At 40.8% G+C, this 25155-nt stretch overlaps 1 protein-coding gene across 36 annotated transcripts in view; it reads right to left on the minus strand.

Moving 5' to 3' along the window:
- The window catches only part of PLCB4 (phospholipase C beta 4), a 483574-nt gene that overhangs the window by 190446 nt on the left and 267973 nt on the right, over positions 1 to 25155 (minus strand). For all 36 annotated transcript variants that reach the window (XM_086335129.1, XM_086335117.1, XM_086335149.1 and 33 more), the window contains one exon: positions 8437 to 8535. In XM_086335129.1, coding sequence (XP_086191255.1) covers positions 8437 to 8520 — 84 coding nt within the window. In that variant the 5' untranslated portion in view covers positions 8521 to 8535. Of the gene's footprint in view, positions 1 to 8436; positions 8536 to 25155 lie in introns of those variants that run through there.

Here is a 25155-nt window from a genome sequence, read left to right on the forward strand (position 1 = left end):
AGGGCCTCTCCAAGGATGATTTATTTCTATAGAAGAATGTCCCCTTTTTTTGATGTGAACCATTTTCAAAGTCTTTATTGAATTTCTTACAGTATTGTCTCTGCTTTATGTATTGGTTCCTTAGCTGTGAGACGTGTAGGATCTTAGCTTCCCAACCAGGAAGCGGACCCATATCCCCTGCGTTGGAAGGCAAAGTCTTAACCACTGGTCCACCAGTTTAGTCCAGGAAATTTACCGTTCTCTAGGGCAGGGACATGGGCTTCCCAGGTAGGGCTAGTGGTAAAGAACCCACCTGCCAGGAAATTTACCGTTCTCTAGGGCAGGGACATGGGCTTCCCAGGTAGGGCTAGTGGTAAAGAACCCACCTGCCAATGCAAAGACTTAAGAGACACCAGTTCAATCCCTGGGTGGGGAAGATCCCCAGAGAAGGAAATGGCAACCCACTCCAGGATTCTTGCCTGGAGAATCCCATGGACAGAAGAGCCTGGAGGGCCACAGTCCATGGGGTTGCAAAGAGTCGGACACGACTGAAGTGACAGCACAGCACAGGGCAGTGACTGGTTTAGCATCTGCCTGACAAAACACCTTGTCTCTCTTCCTCCGGTGCTCTCACAACGAGCTTTATCCTCCTGCTAGTGCCGTCACTGAAGACCTAAATCAATCTGCAAGTCGAAGTACACTCTGTGCGGGTGGTGCTTTTGGCCTTCTGAACATTACACTTGGACGACTCCGCGCTGCAGTAATGGACAGCCCAGGCGTGTAGGCTGCCTGGGCCTTGGGAGTGCCCCTGAGGCCTACAGCCCAGCTTCGGAGCTGCCTTGGAGACAGCCACATTCAGCCTGTTCCACTCAGCCCTACTTCAGCTTCGACTGATCTGCCATTTCCATATTCCTCTGGGGTTGGCAACTGCCTTAACTGTTTCTGTTTTCCTAGCAGCGGTTGTGATGTCTGTGTGCAGGGGAGGCTATTGAGGGTTTCCGTAGGAGGAGCTAATAAACACCAAGGCTTAGCCAGAAAAGGCACTCCATTTGGGCAGCTTGCCTCAGACACAGAGTCCCAGGCGAGGAAAAAGGCAGCCCAACCCACTCTGGGATCTGGGGTGTGGGGACAGTGGCAGCTGAGGGGAGTCATCTAATAAGACATCTAAATCTCTGCTCCGGCTACCACTGAGAAGAAATGGCTGATGAAACTGTAGATTCCAATTAAGTGAACTGAGAGTTCCTTCTGCACGTTGGGAAAAGAGGATGGTATTTTAAAATCTGCCTGTAGTTTGAGTTGATTGTCTAGAAAATTGTGCTGTCCAATAAGATAGCCACCAGCCACATGTAGCTATGTAAATTTTAATTAACATTAAGATTAATAAACTCAGTTCCTCAGTCCCACTGGCCACATTTTTTTTTTCAAATGCCAAACTAAATTAATTTTGTTAAGAGAAACTGTTGCACTCTAAGAAAAATGAGTGCAGTCTAGATTTTGTGCTTGGGTTAGGAGGGAAAGGGGCTTCCCAGGTGGCTCAGTGGTAAAAAGTCCACCTGCCAAGCAGGAGACCCAGGGTCTTGAAGGTCCCCTGGAGAAGGAAATGGCAACCCACTCCAGTATTCTTGCCTGGAGAATTCCACGGACAGAGGAGCCTGGGGGGCTGCAGTCCATGGGGTCGCAAAGAGTCGGACACAATTTAGCAACTAAATGACAGCCGCAAACAGGAGGGAAAAACCCTGAGATTACCAACCATGTATCACAATCCTCTTAACATGTGGTAAGAGCAGCCAGGGTACAGACCATGTCCATCATTGCAAATTTCTGCTGGTGACCACTTCTCGAGAAGGACAACAGACCACTTTGCTTTCAAGGGATAAACGTCTTCAAACTTTTGGTTTGTTTGTTTTAAGTACATCCGTTCTCTTTCAAGATTATGCAAACGTGAGGTCTCACAAGAGTCTGGACGCAAGAGTTTGAGCTGGACCGGGAGCCACACGGCGCAGGGTGAGAAGGGACCAGAATTCCCCCTCTTCCTCCTGGGCTTGAGAGGGCATTTTTGTTGTTTTCATTTGGAGAGGAGGAATTTCATATGGGGAAAAAGGAAAAGGGTGAATTATGAATTAGAAAAGGATTCTGAGGGAGAGGTCAAAAAGTGAAAGAAAAATAACAACAACAGGTCTCTTGGAAGAGCGGGGTGAAAAAGAAGGTGGCACAGAGACAGCTGTCGGCCCGACTGAGATTTACTCCTCAGGATCTCCACTGTGTCCTGCTGAGTGCTGGAATTCGCCTCTGCTCCCACCAAACCTTTAATAAAGGCCTGTTTCACACAGCGCCCTTGTTCCTGAGGTTTGGGGACATAATGTGTTTAGGGAGGGAGATAAACGGGAGCAGGGGGCAGCCCTGGGAACAGAGTGACAAGGAAGCACTGGGAAGGGACCTCCCTGGCGGCCCAGCAGCTGAGGCCCCACGCGCCCACTCAGAGACCGAGGGTTCTGGCCTTGTTTGCGGAAATGGGATCCCGCACGAAGCACAGCGCAGGCCAAAAAGTTAAAAAATGAAGTAGGTCAGATGCTATACTTAAGAGCAGTCACAATAAAAATAAAAGGCAGGCACTGAGGAGATGAGTATTTCGAGGATGCTGTAAGTACCAAGGACTTCTAGGAAAGGCTGGGGAGGGTTCTCATAGCCAGGAGACAGGGTCTTCCAGCTTTTAATAAGAACCCAGAAGGGAAGTTAGGAAGCCAGCGGAATCAGAAACACGTGGGCTGCACGCATACTGCCGTTCCTCTCCTCTGCAAGAGAAACGTCTCTGAAGATTTTTGCATCACTTGTTGCATTACTTAGAAAACAAAACAGGTTTTGCATGTAAGTAATTTAAAAGTCAAGTAAAGTTAGATAAAGAGCTACTGAAGCGGCATGAGAATACAATCAGAGGCTACAACGCAGGCTGCAGTTTCTGAAATTTGGGGCTACCTCAAAAGAAATCCTTCAGCAGAAATAGTAAAATAATACTTAAATACAGTTGCACTGGTTACATTTCTTGTCAAAAGAACACATATTTTTAAAACAGTGTTTAGTGAGTATTTTTATTTTTTTAATCTGACCTAGTGAATGCTCACCCACTGATTTGAACACTTCCCTGCCTTCTTCAAACCAACACGTGGAACACAATTTAATGTTTACCCGATCCCTGGGGCCGTCATGATAACGTTAGCTGCCACACCGTGCTGAAGGCATTCAACCCTTCCTTCACAAAAGGCCCCTTTGCTGTGGCATTTGTGGCATGATCAGGTTGTGTTCTAATTCCTGTTCCTCCCACTTGCTGTCAGTTGTCATTTCTCACTGCTGTTCAGGCAAAAAACTGTAGAAACAAGCCTTATCTATTTACATTTTGTTGCCTTAAATATTTTAATGGCCGTGGCTCCAAAGAACCAACTCTTACAAGATAGGAAAATACAGTTGACCCTTGAACAACATGGGATTTTAGGGGTGCCAACCTCAGTTCAGTTCAGTTCAGTTCAGTCAGTCAGTCGTGGCCGACTCTTTGCGAATCGCAGCACGCCAGGCCTCCCTGACCATCACCAACTTCACTCAGACTCACGTCCATCGAGTCAGTGATGCCATCCAACCATCTCATCCTCTGTCGTCGCCTTCTCCTCCTGCTCCCAATCCCACCCAGCATCAGAGTCTTTTCCAATGAGTCAACTCTTTGCATGAGGTGGCCAAAGTACTGGAGTTTCAGCTTTAGCATCATTACTTCCAAAGAAATGCCAAGGCTGATCTCCTTTAGAATGGACTGGTTGGATCTCCTTGCAGTCCAAGGGACTCTCAAGAGTCTTCTCCAACATTACAGTTCAAAAGCATCAATTCTTTGGCGCTCAGTCTTCTTCACAGTCCAACTCTCATATCCATACACGACCACAGGAAAAACCATAGCCTTGACTAGACGGACCTTTGTTGGCAAAGTAATGTCTCTGCTTTTCAATATGCTATCTAGGAGGGCAATCAAAAATCTGACTATAACTTTACGGTCAGGCCTCCATATCCGCTGTTTCCACAGATTCAGCCCTCTGAGGACTGCAAGCTTCTAAGGTAGGCATTTGGGCTTCCCCGGTGGCCCAGTGGGAAACAATCCAATGCAGGAGATGCAAGAGATGTGGGTTCGATCCCTGGGTAGGGAAGATCCCCTGGAGAAGGAAATGGCAACCCACTCCAGGACTATTGCCCGGGAAAGCCCATGGACAGCGGAGCCTGGCAGGCTACAGCCCACGGGGTTGCGAAGAGTTGGACACAACTTAGAACTAAACAACAACAACAAAAAATGGTAGGTATTTATTGGGAAAAAAATCTGTGTAAAAGTGTACCGTGAAATTGTTCATGTTCAAACCTATGTTGTTCAAGGCTCAACTGTAATAAGCAAAGCTGGCTACAGTCTGTTTGAAACACTCTTTGGCTTTCTGACTTTAATAAAGGGAAACCTCACTAAAACGGAGTTGGGAGGCCAGGAGGGGGAGCTCTCACAAGCGACCACTGCATGTAACTACATTTAACCTCTTTGAAATGACCTTCTCTAAGGAACTGAAAGCCAGGAAGTCTTTTTTAATTATCTTCTGGATTTCCAGAGCCTGGGAAACTGCCTCAGAATTATCAGTTACAGAGAAGAATCATCACTGGAGAGAACCATCAAATGAATACAGGCCCCCCAAAGGAAAAGATGTTACATGGCCTCTCCCACAAGAAGTCAACCAGCCCAGCAGATCGCCCGTGAGCAGCAGCCACTCCGCACCCCCCTCACTTTTCTCCAGTGGATTTTTATTCAAAACAACCCTTCCCAACTTCCTTTTTCTCTCAACAATACTGTTGCCCTCCTTCATTAGCTGGACTTGTTAATGGCTTTTTTTTTTCTCCAGTCTTTATTGAATTTGTTACAATATTTCTTCCACTTTATGTTTCCTGGACTTTTGGCCACGTGGCATGTAGGACTGTCGTTTCCTGACCAGGGAGAGAACCAGTACCCGATACCTTGGAAGGCAAAGTCTGAACCACTGAACCACCAGGGAAGGTCCCTTGTCAATGGCTTTTACTATAGCGTGTTTGTCTCAAATTGCAATTCCTCTGCTATTCCTAAATAAACACATTTTTGCTGGTAAGTAACTTTTATTTTTAAGGTCAACACCAATTTTATACGTTTCATGAAGAGATATATTTAAGAAGCTAAATTTTTTTTTACTTCTCATCCTAGTAAAATAGCACTAAAGAAAGTTGAAAGCTTAATGAGATTGTATTTAATACTTGTTATGATCTCTTTTCTTCTAGCTTTATCTCATTTTCAGAGGAACCTGGAAGAAAGCAAATGCCTTTAGAAAGTCATCAGTATTTTCTAAATATAAGTGAGTTGTGATGATTAATAACTAAAACCAAAAAACCATCATGAGAAATAAAAATGATAGGATGATGATAAACTTCCAGTTTATCAAATCACATTACAATTTACCCCAAAAAAGTACTTTTTCTTTAATAGGTTTCTGCTTATATGACAACAAAAGAAACTCTCAGCCAGTGACTACATTTAATCTCTACAAAATGACCTTATCTGAGGAACTGAAAGCCAGGAAGTATTTTTAAGTTATCCTATAGATTTTCAGAGCCTGGGAAACTGTCTCAGAAAACTGCAAATCTTTCGGGGTACTCTAGCAGATTCAGGGAGAGATGTCTCTTGTCAGCTCACAATGAAGGGCAATTGTGATCATCGTGGCGGCACGGGTACTCAGTCTAGACCCGGTGTACCTGGGAGAAAGCTTGGAAATGCATCCAAGCTAGTCTTGGCTTTCTTTGCCAAGGTGTGAGAAGTGGACGAAAGTAGGCAAGTGAATTTACTTTGTGGGCTTCCCTCATAGCTTAGTTAGAAAGGATCCGCCTCCAAAGCAGGACACCCCGGTTCAATTCCTAGGTCGGGAAGATCCGCTGGAGAAGGGATAGGCTACCCACTCCAGTATTCTTGGGCTTCCCTGGTGGCTCAGCTGATAAAGAATCCACCTGCAAAGCAGGAAATCTGGGTTCGATCCTTGGGTTGGGAAGATCCCCTGGAGAAGGGAAAGGCTACTCACTCCAGTATTCTGGCCTAGAGAACTCCATGGACTATACAGTCCATGGGGTCGCAAAGAGTCAGACACAACTGAGCAACTTTCACTTCTTCACTTCAGGTTTGAACTATATCAAATTGTTGATACTGATCATTTTTAACCTAAAAGATGAAAATGTAACATGATTTAGCCTAATATTTTGAATGTGTTGAAGTACAGATTTTCATATGGATCTCAGGGATTACTATGTCCTCTCACCTTTTCAATTATCAAGAAAATGTACAAACTATAATAAAACCAGACTGGGTTGGGATCAATTACATCTAAAATCCCTTTTGACATTAGATATCTAATATAGATATACAGTGAATCTGGCAGTTGCAGGCATTCTGCTAGTCCCTGGAGAGAAAAAGATAAGTAAAATATGGCCCTTGACCTCAAGAAACTCAGGGTATACTACGAGAGATAAAAAAATTAAATAAAAAGGTGAGTACAGTGTAATATGTGCAAGGATACATTAGAGGTAGCACAGCTGCTAAGTCACTTCAGTCGTGTCCGACTCTGCGTGACCCCATAGACGGAAGCCCACCAGGCGCCCCCATCCCTGGGATTCTCCAGGCAAGAACACTGGAGTAGGTTGCCATTTCCTTCTCCAATGCATGGAAGTGAAAAGTGAAAGTGAAGTCGCCCAGTCGTGTCTGACCCTCAGCGACCCCATGGACTGCAGCCCACCAGGCTCCTCCATCCATGGGATTTTCCAGGCAAGAGTACTGGAGTGGGGTGCCATTGCCTTCTCCAAGAGGTAGCACAGAGGAATGATCAATTCTTATTGAATGGGTCAAGGAAGATATTAAAGAATAAAGATTTCTCATTTGGGTTCTAAAGGATGAATAGGAATTTGCCAGTGAAACAAGGAGGGATAAGTGCATTTCAGGAAAAGGCAGCAGTATATACAAAGCATGAAATAGAATAGTTCATTGGGGAAATTGTAAGTGTATTGTTAATGTTCAAACCAAGAATGTGCATAGAAAACTAGTGGGGAACAAGATTGGAGAATTAGGTAAGAGTCAAATTATGGAAGGCTTTGTATTTCATTCTGATGCATTTCCTTCATCCTATAATACAATAGAAAGTCATGGAAGCATTTTAAATAGAGGAAGAAGAGGTTCTGATTTACATTTTCAAAAGATTACTCTATGTTGATGGAAGAGGAAAAAAAAAAAAAAGAGAGAGAGTAGAAAAAGAGTAGAAAAAAACTACCAAGGAGTTAAGAGTGGTTGCCTCCAGGTGGTAGAAAACTGTTTTCTGTTTCTTCTTATAGCAGAATGTGGTTTTCTGTTCTTTCAGAGAAGCAGTAAAGCTTCAGTCATATAAGTAACTGTCACCCTAAAACGCCGATTCACTACAGAGAACACTGACCACATTTGAGTCCATCCTTTTCTTTCCTCAATTTTGTTTACACAAAGCAACTATGGTGCAAACCAAGAAAGCATCATGCTACACACGTGGAAAAACCAAGTCAACTAATCACTGAGTCGTGTCAGCCCATAGACCTCAGGAGAAAAGCCTGATGATGTGAAGCTCTGGGAAGCCACATATCATATATTCCATGGATTTTGAAAGGAACCAATTCTGACTCTACATGAAGTCTGAGCAGGTTTTGCATCTTACTTCACCGTAGAGGCAATAGAGTTTCATCACATACCCCTCCCAAAGTCTCTTCAAAGTCAAGTAAAATCTAAGAAAAACAACATATTAACAATGCAAAGGGGCTGAATAGACTGGGGAACCCAAGCCCCTGGTTTCTAGAAAATCTGGAGCCACCGCCTCCTTGCAAGGGCACAAGCAATAAATGGTAGAAGCAGAAGTACGCAAAGCTTCGGTTAACTTGGTCTGTATAAATGAGACGAGCAAAGCAAGTGACCAGCACAAAGTCTGATCGCTATTACATGTATGACAAATAGAAAGTTTTATGAGGAAAGAATGCCTAAAGCACTTGATTAAGCAAAAACTATCAGTCCATGAAACCCATCTGTAAAATAAGCATAATTGTGGCAATGACCTAATAAGGTCATTGTAAGGAGTTGAACAAATACTACATAGGAAGTGCTTAGAAAGTTTTCTGGCACACATTGAGCACACGATAATTTATACTGTCATCATCCTTATTATAGCTGGCGCAGAGACAGTGCTCAATAAATTATACTATTATTATCATTATTATTATCTCATAACTTTGACTCTTTCCAACTATTCCAACTCATAAATCTCCAAGATGTTCTTACTTATGTCAAATACTATTTACTCAATACTGTAATTAAATTAAAATGAAAAAATCATGTTTTGAGAGAAAAGATTAATAACACTCCCTTACCTCTTCATATCTGTCAAAAACTGCTCCTTCTTGCAAAAAGGAAGGAACTTCCTTCTGCCAATTAAATTCATAAGGTTTGGCCATGATTAGAGTCAAGACCTGAAAATGAAAAATATATAATGAGTGTACACAATTAAAAAAACAAGTGCACAGCATAGGTTAATCACTTGATATTTATGTGTTTGCAAAAGCTTTGCTTCATACACATAGACTAAGTCCGTTAACTGACTTTTGGTTTTTTTTTTCCTTCTTCTCTTCATCTGACCCTGAATCGCCTTGTCCTGGTTGCTACACCTAAAGAAATAACATGAAGAAATAACGGAGGTGATCATTTGGAAGGCTTCCCCTTTCTCTTCAAATCCTATAAAGTAATTTTATACATAAAATCTGAAGTCTTTGAATGAAACACACACACACAGACACAGCTAAACTTATACATAGGATAGGTAGGGTGCAAAGAGTGAGTGGTTCTATAAGCCTGCATTAGACTGTTTTTCCCTCCTTCCCGTTATCTTGTATCTGCTTTCTTTATAAAGGGGGCTCATATTTCTTTATTCTATTTTTTCCCTCTTATTATTTGTGAGGTTTATTTTTCATTTTAAATTTTCTATTAGGAAAATTCTTAAATTTTTAACACTCATACATCTTCTATTCTGCCAATATCTGGAATTTAAAATATCCCACACCCTAAAATGTTTTTTATTTCCCTTCATTCCATATTTCCTTCCCTCCTGCTACTGCTGCTGCTAAGTCGCTTCAGTCGTGTCTGACTCTGAGACCCCATGGACGGCAGCCCACCAGGCTCCGCCATCCCTGGGATTCTCCAGGCAAGAACACCAGAGTGGGTTGCCACTTCCTTCTTCAATGCATGAAAGTGAAAAGGGAAAGTGAAGTCACTCAGTCGTGTCTGACTCTTCGCGCCCCCATGGACTGCAGCCTACCAGGCTCCTCCATCCATGGGATTTTCCAGGCAAGAGTACTGGAGTAGGGTGCCATTCCTTCCCTCCAGCACTTCCTATATAGATATAATCCTAGATTTTAATGCTAGATCATAACTTCCTTATCGTTTTCTTTTCTTTTTCTTTTCTTTTGGGGAAAATGGAAACAGAAAGTTCAAAGACCATCTGATAGAAGCACTTAAAGAAAAGCCACCAGAAGGATGGGAATAATTGAAGTGACAGTACAAGAAAATTTCTGAAATCTAACATGTGTGTCCTCAATATGAAAAAAATCAAGTGATGCAGGTGGTATAAATGGTAGTGGAACATACACACAACTAAATATATCTTGAGGTGAAACTAATCGTGAAAGATTTAATGTATTATATATTCTGTCAAGAAGGGAAAAAAAACTTAGAAATAGGAGATGTGGGAAATAAGATATTGGAAGGAAGAAAGAATGAAGAAAGTTTTAAAAAAGAGACAGTTTACTCTTAAGTTTTATATCTTTTACAAAAAGAAGAAATGAAAGTACAAGAAAAAGATAAGGAAATTACAATGTAGTATCCAAATCTCAGATTACATTGATACAAGAGGTGCTGGAGGGAAGGAAATATGGAACAAAGGGCAACAAAAGCATTTTAGGGTGTGGATATAGGTAATTAAAATTCTAAATATTGGCAGAAAAATAGATCAATTATGAGTGTTAAAAATTTAAGAATTTTCTTCACAGAAAATATAAATGCAAAGTATAACTTCCAAGTTAATAAGAGGAAAAAACAGAACAAAGAAATGTGAGCCTCCATTAAAAAGATAAAAGATGTGGGAAAAGAAGGGGAAAAAAGAAGAACACACAATAATCAGGAAACACAAAGTAAAATTACAATACATTACTAATTCTAATAAATATGAATTTTCTAAATTCATTTATAAAAGAAAGAGCCTTTCAAATTAGGAAGCATTATAGTTGTATACCAGAAATATTTATAAAATGAAAGCTATATAGGAAGTTTAAAAATGAAGATATAACAGACACAGGTTAGGAAGGAAGCAGGTATAAAAATAATATTAGACAAAATACACTTCAAGGAAAAAAGAAAGAGATAATGAGAAGTCACATGAAGAGAAGGGGTGATAAAAATTATTTAAAAGTGATTAATATTTAACATGCGACCACAGAGCAACAAAATATCTATTGAAAAACTGAAAATACAAAGAATAAATGGCAAAGTCACAAACAGATAACAATTCTCAGAAATTAATGGAAGACTATTGAGGATCTTATTATCACACATAGAAATTTAACGAAACAACTTAAATAACTCAGTCAGTCAGTCAGTTCAGTCGCTCAGTCGGGTCTGACTATTCGTGACCCCATGGACTGCAGCACGCCAGGCCTCCCTGTCCATCACCAACTCCTGGAGTCCACCCAAACTCATTTCCATTGAGTTGGTGATGCCATCCAACTGTCTCACTCTCTGTCATCCCCGTCTTCTCCCGCCTTCAATCTTTTCCAGCATCAAGATCTTTTCCAATGAGTCAGTTCTTCGCATCAGGTGGCCAAAGTATTGGAGCTTCAGCTTCAGCATCAGTTCTTCCAATGAACACCCATGACTGATATCCTTTAGGATGGACTGGTTGGATCTCCCTGCAGTCTCAGGGACTCTCAAGAGCCTTCTCCAACACCATAATTCAAAAGTATCAATTCTTTGGCACTCAGCTTTCTCTATAGTACAACTCTCACATACATACATGACTACTAGAAAAACCATAACATTGACTAGATGGACCTTTGTTGGCAAAATAATGTCTCTGGTTTTTTACTATGCTGTCTAGGTTGATCACAGCTTTCCTTCCAAGGAGCAAGCGTCTTTTAATTTCATGGCTGCAAATATCATCTGCAGTGATTTTGGAGGTCCCCAAAATAAAGTCTGTCACTGTTTCCACTGTTTCCCCTCCTATTTGCCAGGAAGTGATGGGACTGGATGCCATGATCTTAGTTTTCTGAATGTTAAGTTTTAAGCCAACTTTTTCACTCTCCTGTTTCACTTTCATCAAGAGGCTCTTTAGTTCTTCACTTTCTGCCATAGGGGTGGTATCATCTGCATATCTGAGGTTATTGATATTTCTCCTAGAAATCTTGATTCCAGCTTGTGCTTCCTCCAGCCCAGCATTTCTCTTGATGCATTCTGCATATAAGTTAAATAAGCAGGGTGACAATATATAGCCTTGACGTACTCCTTTTCCTATTTGTAACCAGTCTGTTGTACCATGTCTATTTCTAACTGCTGCTTCTTGACCTGCATACAGATTTCTCAGGAGGCAGGTCAAGCGGTCTGTTATTCCCATCACTTTAAGAATTTTGTGGATTTTTTAAGAACTGTGGATCACAGTTTGTTGTGATTCACACAGTCAAAGGCTTTGGCATAGTCAATAAAGCAGAAGTAGATGTTTTTCTGGAACTCTCTTTCTTTTTTGATGATCCGACATGTGTTGGCAATTTGATCTCTGGTTTCTCTGCCTTTTCTAAATCCAACTTGAACATCTGGAATCTCAGGGGTCATATATTGTTGAAGCCTCGCTTGGAGAATTTTGAACATTACTGCATTACTTTGCTAACATGTGAAATGAGTGCAATTGTGCAGGAGTTTGAGCATTCTTTGGCATTGCCTTTCTTTGGGATTGGAATGAAAACTTACCTTTTCCAGTCCTATGGCCACTGCTGTGCCTTCCAAATTTGCTGACATATGGAGTGCAGCACTTTCACAGCATCATCTTTTAGGATTTGAAATAGCTCAACTGGAATTCCATCACCTCCACTAGCTTTGTTCATACTGATGATGCTTCCTAAGGCCCACTTGACTTCACGCCCCAAGATGTCTGGCTCTAGGTGAGTGATCACACCATCGTGATTATCTGGGTCATGAAGATCTTTTTTGTCTAGTTCTTCTGTGTATTCTTGCAACCTCTTCTTAATATCTTCTGCTTTTGTTAGGTCCATACCATTTCTGTCCTTTAGTGTGCCCATCTTTACATGAAATGGTCCCTTGGTATCTCTAATGTTCTTGAAGAGATCTCTAGTCTTTCCCATTCTATTGTTTTCCTCTGTTTCTTTGCATTAATCACGGAAGAAGGCTTTCTTATCTCTCCTTGCTATTCTTTGGAACTCTGCATTCAAATGGGTATATCTTTCCTTTTCTCTTTTGCCTTTTCCTTCTCTTTACATAGGTATTTGTAAGGCCTCCTCAGACAACCATTTTGCTTTTTTGCATTTCTTTTTCTTGGGGATGGTCTTGATCACTGCCTCCTATACAATGTCATGAACCTCCGTCCATAGTTCTTCAGGCACTCTATCAGATCTAGTCCCTTGAATCTTTTTGTCACTTCCACTGTACAATCGAAAGGAATTTGATTTAGATCATACTTGAATGGTCTAGTGGTTTTTCTTACTTTCTTCCATTTAAGTCTGAATTTGGCAATAAGGAGTTCATGATCTAAGCCACAGTCAGCTCCTGGTCTTGTTTTTGCTGTACAGAGCTTGACTGTATAGAGCTTCTCCATCTCTGGCTGCAAAGAATATAATCAATCTGATTTCAGTATTGACCATCTGGTGATGTCCATGTGTAAAGTCTTCTCTTGTGTTGTTGGAAGAGGGTGTTTGCTATGACCAGTGTGTTCTCTTGGCAAAACTCTGTTAGTCTTTGCCCTGCTTTATTCTGTACTCCAAGGCCAAATTTGCCTGTTACTCTAGGTATTTCTTGACTTCCTACTTTTGCATTCCAGTCCCCTATAATGAAAAGGACATCTTTTTTGGGTGTAATTTCTAGAAGGTCTTGTAGGTCTTCAGAGAACCATTCAACTTCAGCTTCTTCATTCAATTTCATTAGTGGTCGTGGCATAGAGTTGGATTTCTGTGATATTGAATGGTTTGCTTTGGAAATGAACAGAGATTATTCTGTCATTTTTGAGATTGCACCCAAGTATTGCATTTCAGACTCTTTTGTTGACTGTGATGGCTACTCCATTTCTTCTAAGGGATTCCTGCCCACAGTAGTAGATATAATGGTCATCTGAGTTAAATTCACCCTTTCCAGTCCATTTTAGTTTGCTGATTCTTAAAATGTCAATGTTCACTCTTGCCATCTCCTGTTTGACCACTTCCAGTTTGCCTTGATTCATGGACCTAAGATTCCAGGTTCCTATGCAATATTGCTCTTTACAGCATTGGACTTTACTTCCATCACCAGTCACATACAACTGGTTGTTGTTTTGCTTTGACTCCATCTCTTCATTCTTTCTGGTATTATTTCTCCACTTTTCTCCAGTAGCATATTGGGCACCTGCTGACCTAGGGAGTTCACCTTTCAGTGTCCTATCTTTTTGCCTTTTCATAATGTTCAAGGGGTTCTCAAGGCAAGAATACTGAAGCGGTTTGCCATTCCCTTTTTCAGTGGACCATGTTTTGTCAGACCTCTCCACCATGACCCATCCCTCTTGGGTGGCCGTTCAGGGCATGACTCAGTTTCATTGAGTTAGACAAGGCTGTGGTCCATCTGACCAGATTGATTCATTTTCTGTGATTGTGGTTTTCAGTCTGTCTGCCTTCTGATGAAGAAGGATAAGAGGCTTACATAAATTAAATATATTTAAATAATTTAAATGTTACTTTATGCATTTAGCCTCATATCCATATATATCTTTACTTCATTCTCTCTTTGTACCCAACTACCCCACACATATAAGAATATAATCATGATCAGGCCACAGAGAAAAATCTTAGTATTTTTCAGGAGTCAGGAATTACAGATTGCAAAGACACATTTCAGAGCCTTGCCTCCAGTCTCCTTGCTGGTTAACCTGGAATGAAAGCTCTAGCTCTGTCTAGAAAAAAAGAAAGAAAGAAATTACAGTGGCCATGCTTACTGACCACAATTCATTATAGCTTACTGACAAGTGAAGTCACTCAGTCGTGTCTCTTTGTGACCCCATGGACTGTAGCCTACCAGGCTCCTCCATCCATGGGATTTTCCAAGCAAGAGTACTAGAGTAGGTTGCCATTTCCTCCTCCAGGAGATCTTCCCAACCCAGGGATTGAACCTGGGTCTCCCACATTGTAGGCAGACACTTTACCGTCTGAGCCACCAGGGAAGTCAATGACAGAGAGTGTATAAAATCTACACACATAGGAATTAAACACAAACCCACACACACACTTATGAACAATTCTTGAGTTAAAGTATGTCGTCAAAGCAGAAATTATAAACTTCTTAGAAACGAAAGATGGGAATTGTTGTTCAGTCACCAAGTCATATCCAACTCTTCATGTTCCTTGCTCTCCTTCCTACCCCACCCCTTTCTCTGTCACTTGCCAGATTTGAACTAATATATGCATATTCAGAAAAAAGTGACTTTTACTGATTGCTGTTTCATTATTTTCAAGCTATGTATCACATACCTAGGTTGTGATGCGAGTGACAGAGGGACGAGGGCAGGAAGGACGAGGAAGAACCATAAACTCAGCGATGTCCACGATGGAAGGTGGAGTGTAAATACAAAGAGATGGTGAACACGGTGCGAGGTGCTATGTGTAACTTTAACCAAAATATTTAAAAACGTAAAGTGGATGTTTCTCAAAGTTAAAATAAATTTGGCTTAACAAATGAGCAGAACACTTAAACACACCAGTGATCTTGGAAGAAATTGAAAAAAAAAAAAAAATAGCAAAAGATTAGGCCCAGATGGCTTTACAGGTAAGTTCTACCAAATATTCAAGGAAAAGGTAAATCCTGTGCACCTCTGTTTTTTCCAGGATAGTAAAAAAAAAAAAAAAAAAAAAGGAGAAGTGCTACCTGACTCATTGCCCAGGTCCTTTATGAGACCCTGACAATGATATCACAAAAGTTAATAAGAAACCAACCAACCCTAAAGCTCATCCTCACAGAGAAAAACCTCTAGCAAAATATGAGCCAGTCTATTCCAGAAAGTTATTGAAAGAAAATGTCAGGATCTTTCCACACTGAAAACATATCAATGTGATGTGCTAAAAAGTCTCATACAGGCACAGGTAACAAGATGATGCGAAGTTGAACATGAGAAGTCTCTAATACATACCATTAAATGAAAACCATATTTTTGTAGGAGGCCATGTAATGGTATGGAATAGGACCAGGGTGACACCATTTACCGAAATACACAGCTACAGTGAACAGTGTAGTACCATTTATGTAAAATCACGCACACACACTTCTTTGGGTATATAATGTTATATATGTGTGTGTATAGATAAGTTATTAATAAGTTTGGAAAGAACCTTCCGAATTTATGACTCTGCTTAGTTCTGGGGAGGGAACAAAGCTCGGGGCTGAAAAACCAAGGTATCTTTCATGTTATCTCTATGTTGGAATTTTATTTATTATAAGAATATGTTCCTTTTGCAAATAAAAAAAGAATGCAATTTCCAAAAAGGAAAAATAAGTTGAACTCATACAGAGAGGTAGATACATGATTCTTTAGCCCCGAATAATTGAAAGCAGACGAAGAGCCCATGAGTTCACATTTCAAGGCAGCTTCTTCACAATAGCAACCGTTGCTGTTTGAAGGAGGAGCATACTCCATTATGTATTACTGACAAGGCTGAAGACTGACGGAAGCATGAAGGGCACGCTAACCAGCCCAGATGAAGTGAGAAGCTTCCTATGGAACGCCAAGGCAGACAAGCCACGTCACATCTGGTGGGAGAAGACAGTCCATCTGTGAGCGGGCAGGTCCATGTGTCTCTCTCCCACAGTGACTGTGACTGGGTCTCCCTTCTTCTCTTTTGCATCTCTGGTCCTCCCCATTGCCTCTCTCTGTGTCTTTCCATGCCCATTTTTCAGAGTCCACACACACAGCCCCTTCATCCAAGGCAGCGTGGACGCAAGCTTCTAGTGTAATGGTGTGCGTTCCTGCCTTTCACATCCTGAAACAGATCTGCAGAGAGAAACAGACCTGCAGACCCCCTCGGGCTGTCGTGGCTGTGTTGTTCAGTGACCTATAATAGGATGAGCTAACTACAGGGACCTAAGTATCAGCATTAAGGACGGAAGAATATACAGCATGGTGGCCTCCCTGGTGGGCAAAACGCCACTCCTCTGCAAATCTTTCGGTGTTCTACGATCTCTCCACTCCTGCCAACCACTCCTTTCAATATTTCCTTTGTTTTTACTTTAAAGGGAATAGCAACAAGAAGCTTTGGATATGAAACGCTCCTACCGAAAATGAAAATGAAAAGATAGCTTATATCAACTTACATCATCTTTCAGCGGTTTAACTCTGGTTCTCCCAGGATCTTTTCAGTAAAAGGACATACAGCAGACATTCTCAGTGCAGATGTTTCTCCGATTTTACTACTATCCTTACTACTTAAAGATTCATGTCTATGTGGGATACTAATTTCATCATAAAGGTCTCACTGTGTGAAGGGCATTGGTGGGGCTAATAGTAAGAGAAGGGTAATTTTGACCTTGATCTTGAAAGAGGTTAGCAGTGGAGGTAGGAGCTATTTCACTGCTTGCTTTTTCAGAGCACTGCAAATTCTAAACAAAGTAAGAGGCGTTTTTGAAAAACAACACAGGAATACCCTTAATTTTCCCAATTTTAAATGAGATTGGAGAGGGGGGTGTTGCTCCTTGTACTGTCTGAAATACTTTCTTGGGCATAACTATGACCTACAGACCAGAAAACACTGACCCAACCAGTTGTATTTAATAGCAGTTTGATCCAGATAACTGATCTTTAAATGGGATTAAATGAAGGTGTGTGTCATAGTTCAACTGACTCCACAAAAGTTGAAAGGACAAATAGCTACTTCTTTTAAAAGGCAGGGAGAGAAGAACTGACCACTCTTTAACTATGTCCTTTGTGCAATGATCTCAAAACTCCACCCATAGCTAACTTATATAAAACAAAACCCCAAATGCTTTTACTGCCACCCTAAAGGATCCTCTCCTCCAATTCTCTGGCTTGCCTTGTAAGGCCTCCCTGAAAAGACACTTCAAGGTTCATTGTCTCCTGGAAGAACACCACCTCACCCCCACAGAGCCCACAGGAAATGGTCCTTCGTAAGGAACACGGGAAGTGAGGGAGATTTACACAGAGGATGGGATGTGTAACTCGGTACCTTTTCCAGAGTAAACACCTTGAGCGGCTACTGGAAGGAGGCCAGCGGGCCTTTAAATAGTCTCATTGTTTCTCAGTTCTTATGCAACTGGGGAGGATTAGCTGTTACACTGGCTGTAGAGGAAAAACCTCCCTGGACTGCATGGAGAGGACTAGCAAGAAGGGGAGTCCCCAGGAGACCTTGTTTCTGAGCAAGTGGTACAAAGCTCCATCTAAAGAAGATGATGAGAGAACGAAAGCATCAGTGGGAAGGCCCACCAGGGGGTTCAGGCGGGCTTTGGGGACCCAGATACTCAGTAGGATGTGCCTGTCCTTCACCCAAGAAATGACCTCCTGTCCCCTCATCCGTTCAGCTGGGATGAACCAGGGGAGGACAGCTGTGTCACATCTCAGATCTGCTGTCTGATCTCTTTGGCTAGACCTAGAGGGTGGTCTTCAAAAATTATCAGACCACCTAGCCCAGGTATACTGGCTGGATTATGGAGTCACCTCTGCTCCTTTATGGCAGTTGGGTCAAAACTTGAGCAAATCATTTTTTGTTTCTGGAACTATGTCTCATGTTCTGGTAGAGAGCAGACAGGGGATGTCCATGAAATCAGGTATATTTAAGGAAGATCCAGGGTATGTCAGGCTGAATTGTGGCCCCCAGATGACTCCTATATCCCAGGCTCTGAAACCTGTAAATGTTCTTATATGGCAAAGGAGGACTTTCCAGATGTGATTAAGTTAAGGATCTTACGGGTAGAGAGGTTCCTATGGATCGCCCATCTTCCCAGTGGGCCTGAAATGCTGTCATAAGTCCTGACAAAAGCGAAGCAGAGGGAGGTTCGACAGGGACAAAGGGGAGGCCCTGTGACCACGGAGCCAGAGACTGAGTGATGCAGCTGCAAGCCAAGGAATGACGGCAGTCCCCAGGAGCTGGACAAGGAAGAGATGGATTTTCCCCTTCAGCCTACAGGGGGTGTGTCCTGCAGCACTTTGAGTTTAGACTTCTGGCCTCTAGAACTATGAAAGAATAAATTTCTGTGCTTTCAGCCACTAATTTGTGATAATTTTTTTAACAGCAGCCCAAGGAAATAAGTACAGTGGGCCCACTGAAGCTGGGCATATTTCCTAAAAGGCTCACTTAGCAAGTTGCCAAATTAGTCTGAGAAGGAGAAGACACTGCTCCGCCTTGAAGGGAAGAGCATTCAACATACATTTGTTCAAGTGAATCAAGGAAAGTAGCATAGAATGTCATCTAGAAATGATTTCAGATAACTTCTGTTTTTCTATTCCAATGACCCTTTGAAAAGTACTTCCACAGGATATCTTTCCCCATGATCCAAATGCCCTTTAACAATTTTGCACCTCAACAATAAATACAAAACTTTAAATAAACCTTGCAGCTTCCCCCAAGTCATCCAAGACATTTTCCATTTTTGTGCTTCTATTTGCGAACAAATGAACTCATCTGTAAAAGCGTCTGCTTGCACTTGATAACATATAGCTTTCAAGTAAACAAAAATGCACCATGGCTCAGTTACAGATTTTCTTAAGTGAAACTTTTATCTTTTACCTTCTACCTCCAATAAAAAAGTTCCATAAAGAATTAATCCCTTCCCAATCCAACCATATGAAGTGAAGTGAAGTGAAGTCGCTCAGTCATGTCCAACTCCGCAGCCCCATGGACTGTAGCCTACCAGGCTCCTCCCTCCATGGGATTTTCCAGGCAAGAATACTGGAGTGGGTTGCCATTTCCTTCTCCAGGGGATCTTCCCAACCTGGGATTAGAATCCGGGTCTCCCACATTGTAGGCAGACGCTTTACCGTCTGAGAAAGTCCTATCCAATCATATAAATCCCATCAAACCAAATAAGCCATGGCCTTAAATGAACCCATGTTGACAACAATCAAGGTTGTTTTCCAGAACTCAAAAGGTTTCTTAGTTGAATCTATTAAGCATATTTCAATGTACTGTTCTTCAGTCTTTAAATAAGGTAATCCTTTTATTTCTAAAAACAGATGGGCAGCTACAGCAGATGATTCAGAGCCTTTAATAAATGGCTTTATTTCAAGTAAGAATTTAATTTGACACTGATATATCGCATCATTAATGACAATTTCCCTATTTGCTAAAAATATCTCCGTTTTCATCAAGCCATTAAATAACCTTTTCAAAAGGCATATAAAGGGTGTAGAACTAAGAAAATGATAATAGGCAATGCTGTTGAGGGTTGGAGGTAAGAGAATTCTTGTATGGTTTGATGAAAAAACTTTTCATACATTTCTATAGGCTTGAAAATGTATACAAAATCTATGTACAAAAATACATTCTCCCTGTTCTGCTGTTGATGGGAGAAAAAAATTATCTTTATATGAGCAACAATAAGCAATTGGTTAAATATGCAAGAGTATTTAAGTATTCTATGTCCATTAAAAATAATGCTTTCAATGAATTGTTCTTTGCTGAACAAGAGTATATTTAGAAGAGTTTCCAAAAATATTCACAACTCTTGTTAAGCAAATACAAATGTTCTCAACATATCATTAAGCAAGCAAAAAAGCTGCTTACAAAATAGTTTGTAAGTATTATCCAAATTTTTATGTCTTATATTTTAATACATATTCCTCACACAAACAAAAAACCCACACACTTTAATAGTAGAAAAAGTCAAGAAAAATATACACCAAAATAAAAACAGTAGTTACATATTGTGGTGACTGAATTTTAGGTGATTTTTATATTCTTCGATACATTCTGTATTTTAAAATATTTAGAATGACTATAATTTGTATATTCAAGAATAATGTTCTTAAAAGTAAAGAGATGACATTAAAAAAATCTTATTTTTCTCACATAAGTCAATTTTTAAATAATGTCCATATTTTCCACCAGAATTTCTGGCAAGAATAAATAGCAGGAAGAGACTAATAAATAAAGCTGTAAAATATTCTCCTTTTCCTTTCAAGATTTAGGATCTTAACTGCACTTCAGGAGCCTCACACATACCAGTTGTACCTGATTCTGAGGAAGGAGTTACTTAATAATAATGACTGAAGCTTAGGCATTAACTCTGGAACGTCTATGACACTTATATCTGGAAATAAAGCAGATTATGATGATACTGGGTTTAGTCTTTAAGGAATTCTAAACTACAATAACCTAAGGCCTTTACATCTATTAAATTCATCAGAAAGATATAAAAACATAGAAGTAATTTCCAGGTATTTGTAAAAGACACAAATAGAATAGGAATAAGATAAAAACAGCAAATATCCGCTTTGGTCTCTATCTCCCCTGCCTCAACAATAGTCACACTTACAAGATAAATGTCACTTTCTTAAAATTTAATGACCACAAAATAAATGAAAAAATGTTAACATGAATTGTCTTTCTCAATTTAATTAGGTGATATTGATATTTATAATTATAGTATAGGGTTCATTAAATCAGAACTTCACAAAACATATCTAAAAGATGCTTGTTTAGCTGGGATATTTAGGATTGACTTCATTTGAAGATAATGAATAGCTGTTAATATATAAATCCTTCTGTAATGACCAGGTTTTAAGGTAATAAGAATACGATGAACTGTATAGTTTCCCAAGAAAAGAACTGATTTGTTTTAAAAGATTGGCTGTTGGTTGTTTGCCTGCAGCAATTTCCTTGGAAACATCTGTTGGGTTCATACGCCAGCCCTCCAAGATCCTCTTGAATGTGTAAAGTGGCTGAAATTATGTTAAAAGTAGTTGTTTATAACTGAGGTTCTCTGCCCTGAGACTGTCTTGCTATTTACCTCTTCTCTTGTGGTTTCTCTGAAGGACTCAGCCACAGGCCCCGGTTTAGGAGCCAAGACTGGTGAAGAAAAACTCCATGGCAGAGGTTCAGAGCAGCAAGTGTGAGCCTTCAGAGGTGTCAGTTCCTTAATGTTTAGTAAGTCCTTGGCTTAACCATATTCTGTATGATCTTTCAGAAATATATCATGATTTTTGTGGCAGTGAATTATAGACATGTCTGCTAAAAAGATTTTGTTTGACAGGACGCAAGATAAATCAAGCTTAGTTTCCAGGCAAGAGGGAGATAAAATTTAACTGTTTTTTCCTCTGACTTCATGGAATAACACAATTGTCTCAGTAAGACTTTTTTGGTAAACCTATAAAAATTCTGCAAAGTAAAGGCATCTTATTTCTTTTATGCTTCTGATATAAAGTACCTCTGTTTTTACTAAGGTAGTACAGCAAACAGCAGAAAGTATTTTATTACTACTGAGTATTTAAGATAAACAGAGTTAACCTCAAGAGCCCTGAGAAATACAGCAGTCAGTCTTGAGAAATAAGACAACTCGTCAAACCTGGGACATATGAAAATAAGTAACTGGATTCTCCACGTCCCTACCAACCCTCTTTCAAAAGGAGAAGAATTTGTCCCTGTTTTCAAGACCAGAACTAATAAAATGTATGGTAGATGTGAACAGCCCACCATGAATAGACATCCCCCCACCCACCCCAGCAGCAGGCATAAGCCATGAGCCATGATAAGGTTGGGGAGTGTTCAGCCTTTCTCAGTTTCACAACAAGGGTTCTGATGAGGTCTGAGGAAACAGGAAACAAAATGACAATACGACAGATTAGGTACAGTTTTAGGGGGGAGTCATAGTTCGATTACAGAAATGATTCTCTCTTGAATCTTGTTTCACGGTGTTTTTAGTTGACCAGCTAAGACAAAAGTCTGGGGCTTTGTCCTTGGAGAACCCAGGTGTACAGAGTGGGAACTAAGATCGTGGAAGGCTTGGGTTGACCTCTCCTTCAGCCTTCATTTCTTCCTAACTGGAACACCCTTTGAGCTGTTGATGGTAAGATTTGGATAGTCAAGGCGGGGACTCAAGTCCCCTGGGGACTCCAGCCAGGAGCATAAGGCAAAGATCAAAGGTGTTGCCCTAAGAGCTTGCCTTTGATCAGTGGTTCTCTAAGCATGGTAGCAGACATCATCTGGAATTTATTAGAAATGCAGAAATCTCAGGCCCCACCTAGATCTTTTTAATCAGAAAGTCAGTTAGGAGGGCCAGGTGCAGAAATCCATGTGACCAGTGTATCCAAGTGACCAGGTGGTTCTGATATTAGCTAAAGTCTGAGAACAACTGCCTTGGGTCAAGTCTTCATCAAGAGAAAAAGGGTAAAAAAAGGAAAAAGAAGGGGGAAAAGTTCTCTTCCTTTTTACCTGTGGCCCAGGTCAGCTTACCAGGGAAAGAGACCAGCTAGGCATTTGGGACTTAAGCTCAAGTAAGCAATACAGACAGTTCCTTTGTCTAGAATGCACACTTCTCTCAAGTTTTAAGGCCATGGAAAATCCAGGATATGGAGTTTCTGGGTCCTGGCATGTGCTTTCCAACCAAGAGCAGAAGTAGAAAAAAAAGACCTAAAATAGACGGGTAATTGCTCAACCATTTTTTCCAAGCCTCATCCTTCAGGGATAAGTCTGAATAAGCCAGTTAGGGTGAGAGGTGTCTTGAAGAAAGCAAATAAAGGATGACGCTACTGAACAGTCAACACAGCATCTGTTTAATCTACAATGTAGACACTGCAGTAGTTAACACGTAAGTTTAAGCACTTCCTTCTTTAGGCCCAAACCTTTATGGTCCCTGACAACAATAAACTGATAATACTAACATTTCTCCTAAGAACTCAGAAAGAAAAAACTGGATAAAGGTTAAGCCAGCAAACAGCCTTGAAAACACCAATTTTTTTTTAAAGCCACAATTAATAAAAGAGCTGACGAGAAAGATCATGTTTAAACATGAGGGTCTAAAAGAAATGCCTTTGGCCACATGAAAAAAACAGTGTCTCAAAAGATGCTCCAAAAGTGTCATTTCCCCCTCCATTCTTCTCTCTGGTTTCATCAGACTTGATTCATCGCCCCAGATACACTGAGCCTTTTGCATGTTTTTCCTTCCCTCTCATTCTTGAATCTCTCTCCTAAATTGTGGTTAGTTCTGGTTATTCTTTAGGTATCAGTAAAAGAAACTGGGTTAATGCCTTTTCTGTACTTTCACTGAAGCACTCCGTATGGTTCTCCTTGCAGACACACCACGCCACACTGGACAGAGCTGTTGTTTACCTGCGTCTTCACTACAGGAGGAAAGCTGGGAAGGCCAGCCTTGTTTGCTGTTCTCTATAGTGTCCAGCATACAGGGGGCACTCAGTAAACACTGCATGAATAAAAGAATGAATATTTTATTCTGGGGACGAAGCTGAAGAACAACCAAGGCGGAGGACAACAAACTCTCTTCCTGTTACTCAAATGCACACATTGGTACCATTTTTGTGTATACCTGCTCTCCCCTCCAGGATCTTGAAATGCTGTTTTCACTCTTGTTCCCTTTTCATATCCTGCTCACCCCTGGTCCCCAGCCTGAGAACAAGCTTCCATATTCACCTGGTTCTACAGCCTGGTGGGGCCCAGCATGACTTCTGGGCTGTACATCCCAATGCCCTGTCTGCTGGGCCCCAACTTTAGCTCGGACCTCTGACCACTGATTCCCCTTGAGGCCTGTTCAGATTGGCCTCTGGGTCATCCAACGTCAGACCACGTTCTGGGCAGGAACTCATGGTGTGTGGGTGTGTGGTTTTCTTATCCACAGAGGCGCCCTCTTTAGAGGAGGTCCCCCCTGTTCATAAGGTCTCTCTGAAGCCCAGTCCTCAATACTTTGCCCTTCATTTGCCCTTGGACTGGTTCTGCCACAATTATTAGGCAAAACATTACCAACACGAATCACATGTGTCAAGGGAGAAGCAAGCTCTCTTTAGAGGCCTGGTTTTGCCTTAATTATCTGCATATTTCAAAGGAAAGATTTTTATTTTATCTTCACTTGAATAATCTATTGAATGTTGCCTCAGGCATGTGTATGGAAAAAGTCTACAGACAGCAAGACAGGACTTCACAAAAAACAGGGAAATTTTTGGACTGGGAGCAGGCACATATTCAAGAGCCTGAAGAATCCTTTATTTTAAAAACGATTTTCTTTTTAAAATAAACATACACAGACAATGGGCTCAAATTTAATCAAAATTCCTGATAGTTAAACATTCTCCAAGTGATTTTATTAATAGGTCTTTGCTATTATTAGACAAGAGTCATAAGATGAGGATAAAGTATAAGGCCATGTATACTGGAACTGAGTCCAGACCATAAAAGGAGAAAATGAAATATTCCCCCCAGGTTGTGAGCTAAAAGGTACCAAAAATTAACCAACTTTTATATGTTCATACACATAGAGGTACCACACAACCTGAAAATCTCCTGTGGTCCAAGAGCTATAACTTAAAGAAACTTCAAATCTCAAATTCAGTTTTCTCCTTACTTATGTGTTCAAAACTGTTCCACCTCCATTCTTCACAAACTTAAACTAAGGCTAGAGATGAAACTAATAAAATAGAGATAGTGAGAAACAATTCATGAAATTTAAGGAGATTGACTTTATTTTTTTCTATTCCTGCAAATTCTTTCCAAAATCCTCAAACCTTGCCTCTTGGTTTTTTGTGGGGCTTTTTTGTGCAGTCTGAAAGCAGTCTGAAAAGCAACAGTACCACTGAAAAGTACAGTCTGAAAGCAAAAAAAAAAAAGCAAAATCATTAATAACTTCAG

Source organism: Bos grunniens, chromosome 13, assembly GCF_055505025.1.
Source record: "Bos grunniens cultivar Pamir isolate PY7600 chromosome 13, Bosgru_T2T1.0, whole genome shotgun sequence".
Classification (NCBI taxonomy): domain Eukaryota; kingdom Metazoa; phylum Chordata; class Mammalia; order Artiodactyla; family Bovidae; genus Bos; species Bos grunniens.